Here is a 12,982-nt window from a genome sequence, read left to right on the forward strand (position 1 = left end):
GAGATTGCAAACTACAACAAGCACTTTTGCTTATGACTCCACTTTCCATATTACAAAACATAGTTACAGCCTCACTACAGAAACAGCAGGCATCTTGGCACACAATGAGTAATGCAATACCTTGAGACGATGCAGTAAACCTCAGTCTAGGGCTCAGTTTCAATCCAAGCTGTCACAGGTTTAAGACGACAGAAGAAAATCAGTATTTGTATGTTAGCCTGGCTGTACATCATCACTGCAGGCTGTGATTTGCAACATTCAGAGTAAAAGATTTTACCTAAAGATAATACCGACTGAAAGGGTCGAGTGCCTAGAACTGCAGTTCACAAGGGTGGTCAGCCTAACCATTTATCTGCGTGACCTCTTTGACCACGGAGACAATAGACACTTGCTTAGGAAAAGTGTTTGGTTTAGATCATATTGATCATACAATTTAAATGTTCACCACATAGATGTTATAGTACATGAATTATTTATATAAAACACTGACTTGCTGTTACTGCAATATTTACTTTTAATATCAATATCAGTTAAGTGCATGTACCTATTGAATAACTAAACTTCCCTAAAAATATTGATTTCGTTCTATGTCAATCATAATGCTTTGTGTTAGTTAGTTATTTTGTTTTTAATATTTCATAGACTGAAAATGACAGCCCTGCTTAGCAAGACAGTCCATATTAACCATAAGTGTCAGAAATTCTCTTTATAGTCCTTGTCTCACACTGAGATCTTTTAGCACAGAAGCTGTACCTGTAAAAATGTGGATTATGATGCAATATCAGAGATGTAATTCCATACCAGTTTCTTACAGAAGCAATAAAACCATTTGATGTAGATTAATTTTCAAAAATGAACATCATAAAACCAGGCTGTTCTAAGCCTGCCACATTTTTTGAAGGAGAAGTCAGAATAACAGTCTTAAAAAAAAAAAATTAAAAATGCAATAGCACAAGTATTTTTGCCAACAGATGGTATCCTGTTGATACCATCAAATCCTTGTAACTTGTATTTTTAAAAGAGCAAACAATGCATGCACTTGAGTGTTTCAAAGAAGCAAAGCATTAGTCTTCCAAATGTATTTTTTCTAATATTCAGGTGCTTTGTTGACTTATTTACTGACACTTACTGCACTGCTTCATACATAAAAAACCCAAGCAGCACATTTCTGCAAAACTCGTGTTATTCATATCCACTAAATAATGTTAAGAAAAAGACATGAAATTCTACTGAATAATTTAATAAAAATCATCCCAAGTACCCAATCTTCCTATTCTATTACATACAAGTACAGGAATTGTTAAATTAGATTTATACCAGAATACTGGCAGAAGCAGAAATAACCCTTAAAACATTCCTACCTCTTTTTCACCAACAGTAAAGCCATTTTTTCCCTATGTTCAGGGCTTCCTAAGATTATCCAACAGAGGGCTCCCAGTAGCTATTAAAAAGCTTAATTGAGAGCCAAATATACGAACTCTAACATATACATACAAATCAGCACACTGTCATTTTAATAACCTGTTCTGTATGCACGTACATGCACACCTACACCTACTTTAGAAATTTGTAAAAGTGTACAGTAAAACCACCCAGGTAGTGCCTTGTCATAATTTGTATGCTGCTGCAGTACGCTAGCTCACGATTTTTTCCAAAACACTATTTTTAACTGTGGATCATGAGTGTATTTTTAAATCGTCTTTACACAAATGAAATTACATTTTCTTATAATTTCTTTACTCTCACTTGAGAAAAATACTAAGAAAATCATGTGGAGCGAAGTTTGACTGCTACATGAGTATCAGCCAGTGGGAGAGGCAGGGGCAGAGACTGAAGCCCGGGCAGGTGCTTGCGCACACGGAGCACTTATTTGCTCAAGCCAATCTACACTTGACAAACTTAATCTCATCAAGACAAAGATGCAACTGGACCGTTTCAGCAAGAGGATATTTCAAACTAGGTTAAACCTTGTTCTCTTTGTTGAGGTGGTTACAAAGTGCGTTGCAGTACAGTAGTTTTGAAATGCTTAAGTGATCAATGTACTTGGTAGATTATGTTTTTCTGACATTCAGACATCTGAGGCTAATAAAACCCAAACATTTTTTAAAGATTTTGCCAATACAGCAGGAAATCTGAGTTTGTGAAGTCTTGCTATGTGCTCTCAGGGTTTAGGAAAGACTTCAGCCAACCACTAAACTGTCCTCAGAGACTGTAAGTAAAAGGGTCTTATATATACCCTTCACCCTGAGGTCTCCCAGTAATACTATTCCCCTCACCATTTAAAGGCCTTAATTTTAAATACAGGACATCATAATGCATTGTGGCATATCTTCTCTTGTTAACATACGCTGAGATTTCCTGTAGGCTACACACTTTTTTTGAAAATTTAATCGAATGCCACAGCCAATACAGTATCATGTTGGTGTGTCCTGCCTGATCAAAAAAACCTCACAGCACATTATCTACTCAAACACAACGTGATCATAAGTCAAAGCTATTGTCCTGCAATAAATTAACATTAGTATTTGATGGGTTTAGTAAGCTATCTACCACAGATTAAGATAATACATAAACTATTGTGCAAGAAGTTTTTTAAAAGTTTTTACAGTATTAAAAAGAAATTACCTATCTGTAATTCAGTAAGTTCATTCTGCAGCACCTGCAGATGTGCCCAGAACATTAGCCAACAAGGCACATTTTTTTACTTCTGAGATTCAATTTGTTTTCCATAATAGCTTTTGAGCTTATCTATGATAATATTAATTTGCTTTCCTCCACACCTTTACATTCAACTGGAAAAATACATACCTGCACCCTTTTTGCACGTGCTACAAAAGTGATCTAATATACATCCTCCACTGAATGTCAGTGATTAACTTCTCCAAAACTAGTTCTGCACTTTTATAAATGCAGATTTTTTGACCAAAGTCTTAGGAGGTGAAGTACAAAAGCTATGTCCTGCTATGTTACACATCACACAATTAGGTTTGCCTTTCAATTTATAGCAATGTATTTGATGCTTTCATTTACCCTGCTTTTACCTGCAGTGATACTGCAAAGCATGTGGACCTGTAATGCAAGTAGAGAAAAATTTACGGTACTTGCAACTGTATTATGGCTATGCTCAACTCTAAGCGAAAAATCTTTTTAGAAATTTTTGGCACAATACAGAACTAGAAGCACCCTGGCCTAACCTGAACTGGGAAGAGTTTGATCTCCTCACACATTCAAAAGTCTACTTTCAGGCCGGGGTGTCTGGGTGCACATAAGCATTTGGAAGATCTAATCCATACTGCAATTTGATGCAATTCTTTAAAAGTAGCCAACACTCTCTCGACCCTTCACCCCACCATCAGAGCTGAGGTTTGGATCTGGGGTTCAAGAGCAAACTCAGATGCCAACTTTTGCAACTCCTTTGTACTCAGAATACAGCCATTTCTTAAACCAAATTCTAAGTGACTTTGGCACAGAAGTGTTTGCAAACAATCTCTTTTCCCTTTCAACTGGAAATGCAGGTATACAGGACCTTTGGAAGAAACCAGACTAGTATGGCATGCAAAATTACATGCTGTTTTAAAGATTTAGACTTTCATCATTATGCAGCCATCATTTTACTAATTAAATCCAAGAGTACATACAATGCATGTATGGAAACAGCAGTAGTGTAACAAAAATATCAAACGAACTCTAACCCTTTACTTACCACAAGTCTCCATCTTCAATAGTCTTATCATTTGGGGCTCCAGCATGGCCGTAGTGCAAAACAGACGAGTTCTCCCCACTGACAGGCAAAAAGAAATTTCACCACAATTAATGGAAGAAGAAACATTAACACACACAACATGAGAAGGAACGTTGTAAACATGTGACATTGTAAACATCAGTGTAACAATATATTAAGCATGAAATTTTGCAGTCTGTGAGAACTGCCATAGGCCCTACCCTGGCGTGGGCTGTAATAGCATACCCTGCAGCTCGCTCAGCAGAAATGGGTATAGAATGGGCATTTTGCTATTCTGGCTCCAAGATACGACCTTTCTGCAGAAGGAACTTGGCACAGTTCATATAAATACTTCCCACGTCCATGACAGTGTTAAGGAAGCAACTACGCAAGAGTAATTTTTCAACCTATACCCATTTATTACCTTCTGGATTTTTTTAAATTACTAAGCGCTATGTTTCCCTACTTGAGGTTAAACGTTCTGAGGCATAAAAAAACCCTAACTTCCACTGGAGTAAAATCCAACATGTTTGAGATGCTCTAGGAGTCACTGGGACTGGAAAAATTCAGCTGTCCAAGTAAACAGCTCCAGTTCACCTCTGGCATGGATACGCATAATCTCTGCTGGAGTGGACATGCTGCTCGGGGAGCATTCGCAGCACACTATGTCAGCAGCAATAACAGGCACGAGAACTGTCACTCTATTCTTACCTCTTATTAAAAATCACATTACAAAGAAAATATTTTTATTCCTTTCAGACTAAACCGCTGATTCACAGGACTAACACATCTCCAGAGAAGGATGGACCCTCGTTCCGCGCTTCTGAAGCTCCTCGATCCATTCAGTGACCTATATTTGGCCTTGGCATCCTCTCTTGTCTACTCATACTCCCCCAGGTCTATCAAACACCAGTTAAAAGACTGGTAAAGATCTCAGGCTTTACCTATTTTTCTTCTACTATTCTCCTCAGATAGATGCTCTCTCTCTTTTTCTCTTCAAAAAGCCAGAAGAATTGTATCATATGCAAAAATACATGTGTTGGGACAGGGTTTCTGCAGCATCTCTCTGACCCCTCCAGCTGACTTGCCAGTCTGTATCTCACCTTTCATTGAAACTGTCATTGACCAATGTCATCCTGCTCAAATTTGACTCTTTCAAGTTGTGATGGTGGAACCGCTTCATATCTTAGGTGAAAGGAATCTGAGGGTCCATTTCAATGAATCTTTTGTTGCATCTGGAGTAAATGTGCCATCTGACATACTTTTCCTATTCGACTTCTGATATGTGCAATTACAAAAACAGTAAATGTACACTGTATACAAAAAGATATTACCTTCAAGATACATTAAGCACTTGTGATCAATTGCATATTTAATAGATCATTGGTCATTCAGATATAACAACTCCATAAGCAATGATTATGGAGAATAAAGTAGATGCCACCTTAAGTTTCTGAAGACTCTCAATCTAAAGGGCTGGATCATGTCAATATTTTGAAAGCAGTAAGTTTTTACTGTTAAGTATTTTTTAGCATCTAAGAACCACTATGTAATAAGGCAGTGAAGGACAATGTTTCAGAATCATGGGAATGATTTTCTGATACAAAGTGTATTTCTTAAAATTATACATACTCCAAAGGGAAAAATTAAAGTTGTTAAATCAGGAGTTTAAAAAACCCCCAGAATTAAGGCTGCAACAGATCTGTTTTGTGATGCTGGTCCAATGGCTTAAGCACAGTTTTACAACCGGCTACTAGCTGGCTGCCTTTTACTTCCTGGACACCTGACTTGGGAACCTACGCTGTTGTGCAGATAACTAAATACGGCCCCATAAAGCCTGCACACAAGATGAAGACAGACATGAGCTTCCTTTTGAGATGTCCTGTGTCCTGGGCAGTGGTGGAATAGTTCCTTCTGGCCACAATTCCAGTTTTCCACACCAGGACACTTTCAAACTTAGTTTGCTCTATTCTGGAAAAAAGATCTACAATAGGGCAATGGACTGCAATTGAAAGAAAATGGCCTTCTCAGCCAGGTGACGTGTACAGCAGGGACTATGTTTCCAGCCTCAGCCGACTCCTTTCACGTGCAGGTGACAGCAGCGGAGACAGCTCCTACCTCTGTGCTGGACTATCAGTGTGACTAGAGCAGGCAGCATCATTTCCTGCCTGAAGAACTGTTTCCCAGGTGGAGGGCTACGATTCTGGGGGGGGCGGCACTTGGAGGCAACTGGAATGACCTTGGCACTGTGCACGATACTCTTTGTGAACCCGCATGCTTGGTGTTTAAGGAAAAACACAAAAATAATAAAAGAAACCCAACACCTGGCATGCACACACACATTCACACATACACATGCTCCAAAGCAGTTTGTCAGGATTTTAGCTGCAGTTACTATTCCTTATCTCCCTCTAAAAATGGGGATAAAGCAGGAGAAGCAGATAGCACATGCATATATTTATGATCAACTTTTAAAAAATTATCATGAAGCTTAAGGGCGTGACTCCATGCTAATGTATTTGCAGATAGCTTGTTTACTTATCATATGCTGGCACCCTCGGTGTCATATACCATACCAGCTGCATAACCAAGTCATATATTCAAGTATGAGCACTGCACAAATGCTTTCAACAATAGACACTGCAAATACAAAGATGGGGGATTTCTTTTGCACATTTTAATGTAAAGGTTTTAGTTTACAAAATATTTCTGTAAGGTTTGGCACCAACTGTTACGGAAGATGCATGAAAAATCTGTTTTTCAGCACCGTTAGTGAAGCGTTAAGCAGCACACAATTTTTCTTGGCATTTGAGACTCCTTATCTGTCACGCACATCTTGGCTCTGTCGCGTAAATGGGATCGTACTACAGACAGCACAGTTAGTGCTGAAGACCAGATATGTACACCATATGCATTTCAGGTTTTTTGTCTGTTTTAAGTGACTGGGGTTAGAAGGTCTGCTCACTTGAGACTGGCTCTGGGCAGGTCCCCTGGGCTGAACACCCATTAGCAACTGAGGCACAGCAGACCTGCTCCTGAAAGCTCTCTCAGCTGTTTTTCACCCAAAAGAAATCCAGCATGTGCACTCCAGGACTGGTCCCTGGCTCTGAGCAAAGCCCCGCAGCTGGGGACGAGTGGGAGACCTTGCTTCAAAAATGCACTACTGACCCAAATTAAACACCGATGTGGACACACCTCCAGCCCATTCCTGCCAAGAGGAGCAAGTGCAACCTTCCTCACAGGAAGAGTCTTTACCACCATCCCGAGATGAAGGCAGGAAAGATGCTTTAGGAGCAGTGCTACAGAAATGATTTACCCACAAGGTAAATGCTACAGCTAGCCAGAAATTGTTCATAATGATTCAGTTAGACTTTCAAAGTGGCTTCAAAACAATTTAAACAAAACCTCCAGCCACTGGCAAAGCAAATGAGCCTTCCTGTAGAAGCCATTTCTTTTCTTCCCAAGGAGCAACAGTTGAAAGGTCTGGCATTAGAGCACCAAAGTCGGGGTTTAAAATGAAGCGCTGTGGGGAGGTGCAGATCACTGGCAGCTCTGCTGCCTGCCTGGAGGTCAGCACCTCTGAAAACCACCGCATGTGGGGACGCCGATGTCTGCCTCCAGGCAGCCAACCTGAAAAATTCTCCAAGAGATTTCTGTGTATCTATTTTTATTCCTTTAATAATTTGCCTCTAACTGGTGCCAAAGATGTGTTTGTTACGAAAGAATTCTGTGAAGCAGCGGAAAAGCTGCAAATTAACACCACTGAGAATGCAAACAGTAGGAAGAGATTCAGACTACTAGGAAAGGGAAAAAAGTCTCCAAAATACATTTTACACCAGAAAACACCCTGAAAACAAATGTTTAGAAGAAAGAGAGAGAGAGAGAGAGAGAGAGAGAGAGAGAGAGAGAGAGAAGGAATGTCAGCAATATTTTAAGAACAGGACGAAGCTGAGCATCAAGCATTACAAGAAGTGCAGCTATTAGCTCTACATTAAGAACATCTAAAGAAATACCAACAGACCATTACCTAAAACAGCAAACTATTTCCGTCACGATTTAAATAATAAAAAGAATCCAGAAGGAAGCACTAACAGCCTTCTCTCCACTTTTTCAACTAAGAGATGAAATCTTAAAAAATGGTATTGAAAAGAAAGACAAAACACAGATTCAGTAAGTATCCTAATTGTATCAAAAAAGCTTTACTTATGGTGAACCTCATACGGAGGAAGGCATTTTACCGCACTATGTTATTCTTAATCACTGGTATCATCTGCTGAGAGCTGTCATCTGCCTGGAGACGTCTGTCAAGAAGACTTGAACCTACGTCTAAGATGCCGCAGTATCAAGTAGCAGCTGACCATGGCTTCTGTGGTGGTTGCAGAGATACTGATGCCTCCACCTCCACCTAACTCCAGTTGGAAACTCTGCGCCTGGTTACCAGTGGATGCCATCCATCGCAGGGTCACCCGGACACACTGTGCGTCTAAGTTAACCTTTGTTTTCCTCTTTGTAAAAATGGTTACTTGGTACACTAAGACACTGCAATGAATAATTCATTAGCATTTGAACACTACTTGGAAGTCAACACTTTGTAGATTAGTGCTAAATATAACCAAGTACATTTATCAAATACTACCATTCTCATTTAATTGCACTTATGTGACGTCTGCTTGTGCTTCAAACCACTTAAAATCTGACAGTGTTTGAAAGCATCGCTAACTACAGGACTAACCTCACTATGTGATGACCTGTAATACTAACACATGTGTGTTGTTATTCTCAACTGATTGGAGAGTCAATACATGCAAGTGAATACATAAAGCATATTTGGTCACACCAAATATTCATTTACCATCTCCTAAAGAGTGTAACACTGGACAGGAACAGCAACAAATGCATGCATTCAATGTGTACCAAGTGATTTATTTCTGTACTGAAATACAGCATTGATTACTCTTGATTTCCGGCTTAGTGAGCATCTTTTCCAAAATCTGAATAACAAACTTGTTTTTTATTTAAAAGCATGATTCCCTTCTACAGAAATTATTATCAGGCCTGTAATCTAAAAAGGAAAGATCCTGTCAAAATATCACAGTTTTAAGTGTCAGTAAAACAACAAAAATCAGTATGAATAAAATATAACTACTAAAAAATTCTAATTGCAAAAGCTATTTTTAGTCATAAATGTAGTTAAGTGTAATATTTACAATGCATGACATTTTCATGGTAATAAAAAAAATGCCTATTATTTTTGCCATTATTATGTTAATTGAATTCATCAAATAGATCTACTTACATTCATTTTATTAGGACCTAGCTTAAAACTGTTAATATTATTCATTCTTACTTCATCACTCATAGTCAGAATATAGCAATTTATGGACAAAAGTCTTTGTGTTCTATCTTATGTAATTTTTTTTTCTTTTAAATCAAGTTTGTCTGCACTTTTAATTGTAGTGGTAGCATACAATGCCAGCTCCCAACTATAACAGTGAGTCACGATATTGTTAGGATCTTGCATGTCAAGGGCAGCCCTCTTCCATGTATTAAATCCTCCAACGGTCCAGAGGCAGCTCAAACACCGCTCCCATGCCCTGCTAAGCCCCTCCAGCGTGGTGGGACAGGACACCCAGGAAGCTCCTGTCATCACCCACTTCTGAACTACTGTTGGGGCTTTCCTCCTCCTGGGTTCCCTGAGTCATGTCATGCAAGCCTTGGGTTTTTCAGTCCTGTGGAGAGTTTAGTCTGTTGCCATGGGGTCACAAGGACCCACTACACAAGCATACGGTAGAACTTTCTATAGGTTTAGTAAAGCCACTGATGTTCTCTAGCACCCAACCCAGATCCTGCAGCACAGATTCTGATTTACTGTAAGTGAATGTGAAGTCTGTATGGCTGTGAAAAACCATACACAGAGACAACTTGATTTTACCATCACAGCCTGTGACAATACTATAGAGATGGAATCTCATTTCAATGGGATGTTAATTCTCAAGTTATACGATGGTACTTAAAACAAGAAACTTTTCACACAATTTAGATGCACAACTTGCCATAAAACCGCTCATGCTCCTACTGCAATTTTGCATATAAATTGGAAAATTGCATTTACAAATAAGCAATTGAGCAAACAGCAGACAGAAGCAAAGATGCTAATTGTCCTTATTACCTCCAAAGCAATATAACATTATTGTCATTAATGTAAAAATTATTTTTTATAAGTGTATGTGACTTCAGTGTAGTGCAAATGTTTGTGAGTAGCAGCAGGTCTACAAGTGGAACATATATACCTCATCTAACTGTCATATCTCTCTGATTAGATTAATTCCACTGACTAAATAAAATTAATCTCTGCACAAAGCACATAGCTGTCCTTTGACATGTATCCTACACCATTCTCTTAAAATCCTGCACATTAAAAATGTGCATTTCTACAACTGCAGGGAGAACTTTTATAATACTTTCCCAAATACACTACCTTCAACACTAGGTGTTCAGCAAGAAAAAGAAAGCACAAAAAATTTCCAAATTCCAAAAAGATTAGTTTAATTGCATCCTAACCTTTGAGGGAAAGAATTTTGAGAATGATATGAAATATTGAAGGTGTATTTCAAAGAGAGTATTTTTGAGCAACAGAGAATATCTCTAAAGCCCTTCTCCATAATGCTATTTAATAAAAAAGCCAATTGCAGCACAGATGTGAGTGTAAACATGATCTTGGCAGCAGCAGCAGTCATTGGGGAATCTCTTGAGTGTAGCAGAATCTGTAACTGAGTTATTTCTTTAAGACACAGCACTAGCCACCTTTTTTGGCTTTTCCAGAGGAAATAGTTAAAAACGCACTCTGGTGGCACTTGCAAACACATCATGTGCCTAAAAGGAACAATTTTACAAATATCCAGTGGGAAACTGACCATAAAGACTGCAACAGTTCAGTATAAACCATCGACTTACCTGCCACAGATGCAAGTGTAGGAAGTGTGGCGCATGCCACCTCGAGCATAGCAGTAGTGCTGGAACAGGCTGCAAAGAAAGGTGGTAATTAATAATATATTCAAAACCACCAAAAGACAGGGAGGAAAGCAAGTCTTGCTTGAGTACAGCTGTGTTGGTGCAAATCCCCAGCTCCCCAACCAGGCTCTCTGCCCATTTCTGCTCAGCTGAGTACTCATTCACCCACATCCACAGCTCAGCAGTCCTGTGGAGCATCATGCGATTTCCACAAAGCCCATTAAGCAACTGCAGCAGAGAAGAGGGGCTTGAGCACAGCTCAGTAACTTCAAATGGCAAACTGCTTTCCTTAACAACTCAACATAGAAAGGCAAATTATTGTTGGCAAAAGGTAGCTCATCTGACCACAGAATGAACGGGATGGCAACAGCTAAATGCTGAAGCTGGCCAAACTCTCTGAAGCAGAGTTGAGAAAACCACTTCTTGCTGCATTTCAGGTACACAATCACATCCATGATCCTTATTTTCAACCCTGCTGCCTTCAGTCTATGGTGCGTATATTCAGCAAAAGTGAAGTCCAACCAACCCTTCATGGGGAAGGAGCTCGCCAGACAGGGCAAAGCTCCTCTTCAAAATAATTTCAGCAGAAGCTCTCTCATTTTTACCACCTTACTGATACCCTCTGCTGAAAGCTGAACTAAACGTCCCTACATATGTGTGAAGCCTGAACGGCATCTGACCACACTGTACAAGCTTCCTCTCCAGACAAGCCAGTAGAGCTCTCTGATTATGTCAAGCCAGGCACTTTCTGCTAGCATCATGGTCCATGCTGGAATGGATGGTCTCATGTTTTCTCATCTGTAGCGCAACAGACACAGAGAAAACATAAGACTATTCAGTTTCAGATTGTGGTACCTAAATACCTCTATGATCTTCCCCTGCCCAAACATGGAAAAAAATTAACACAGACTCAATCCCAACAGCAAGAAGGTAATGTGATAACATTAGGCTGAGTCCTCAACAACCTATGAAGAACATTACAACACAACATTGTTTGCTTTTGTGTGTGTGAGGGACAGGGAAGGGAAGGCAGAGCAGCCCTGTGCTCTCCAACAGAACTCCTCTTGCAATGCCATCCTGCTGGAGGAGCTGTTTGGCCTTAAAAGCATTAAAATATTTTCATCTTCACTGTCAAAGTCCCCTTCACATGAGGGCAGATGTGCCTAAAGCACAATTAATACAGGATTAGGTGCTTTAAGAGCTAAGCACATATCATGGATCCTTTTATTCTTTTTGAAATATGCTCTAATTACAATCCAATTCTCTTTAATACTGAATGAATTTTAAAAACTCATTTGTTGTAATACTGAAATCATTTCATTAACACAGAGTGATAATGGTGCTATTCAAAGAAGAGAGATGTTGTGATTTTGTCCTTCTGCAGCAGCAATCCATAGAACACAATTCAAATTCTCTGAAGGATATTAAAGACATTACATGCTTGCAAATCCAAACCAGATTTTAAAATTACACAAAATGACAGTATTTAAAGAGAAACAAAACAAAACATACAAATTAATCACACAAGGAAAAAGAAAAGCCTTCATTTAGAGACTTAGCAGGGAGACCCAGTTTACAAGATCTCTTTTCTGCTCAAAATGCTGTGGTGTTTTACAAGGTAGAAATACTAATTTTGTATTACCCCAGAAACCAGTAATGGCAAAGAGTAGGTCAAATGACAGACAAGCTAAGGAGAAGCTCTGACATGGTGAGAGCATAGCAGAGATATCACTAAATCAAGCTAATAAAATTTATCACCTAAACTATCATTTGCTCCAATGCACATTTTTTCACCGAATGGACATTTCATATGGAAACAAAGGTACAGATCTCTTCCCTAGCATGCTTGCAGGCAAGGTTTACTCTGTAAGAGTCAACACTATGCACAAACATTGTGCACAATAACATATTATACTGTTATATATGTATAGTTACACTTCAGAAAGCAACTTTTAGAGTATTTTATAGACCCTTCACCTTAAATGATAGAATAAACTATCTCCTCTAGACAGCAGCTTTCAGTAACATCCTAAAGAGCTTTAAAAATGAAATAATGAAGGTTGTAAACATCTTTCCATCATCAGTGATGCAGGGATAGCAGGGTTTATTTTTCCATATGACAACTGATCACATATTCATGGCTGCAATTTATATGAAACTGTGCAGCCGAGTAATAGTATTCACCTTTTGCAGTACTCCCCGATTAGCAGTAAAAAGTGGTAAGTACATTAAGACATGCTTTGTATAATC

At 39.0% G+C, this 12,982-nt stretch overlaps 1 protein-coding gene across 1 annotated transcript in view; it reads right to left on the reverse strand.

Annotated features, from left to right (window-relative positions):
- PEPD (peptidase D) overlaps positions 1-12,982 on the reverse strand; it is a 144,881-nt gene that overhangs the window by 52,865 nt on the left and 79,034 nt on the right. Inside the window, exons 10-11 of the mRNA XM_075510771.1 lie at positions 10,676-10,744; positions 3,704-3,781 (exon numbers count right to left, since the gene is read on the reverse strand). Of these exons, the coding sequence (XP_075366886.1) occupies positions 3,704-3,781; positions 10,676-10,744 (147 nt within the window). The remainder of the gene's footprint in view (positions 1-3,703; positions 3,782-10,675; positions 10,745-12,982) is intronic.

Source organism: Mycteria americana, chromosome 8 (genome assembly GCF_035582795.1).
Source record: "Mycteria americana isolate JAX WOST 10 ecotype Jacksonville Zoo and Gardens chromosome 8, USCA_MyAme_1.0, whole genome shotgun sequence".
Taxonomy (NCBI): Eukaryota; Metazoa; Chordata; class Aves; order Ciconiiformes; family Ciconiidae; genus Mycteria; species Mycteria americana.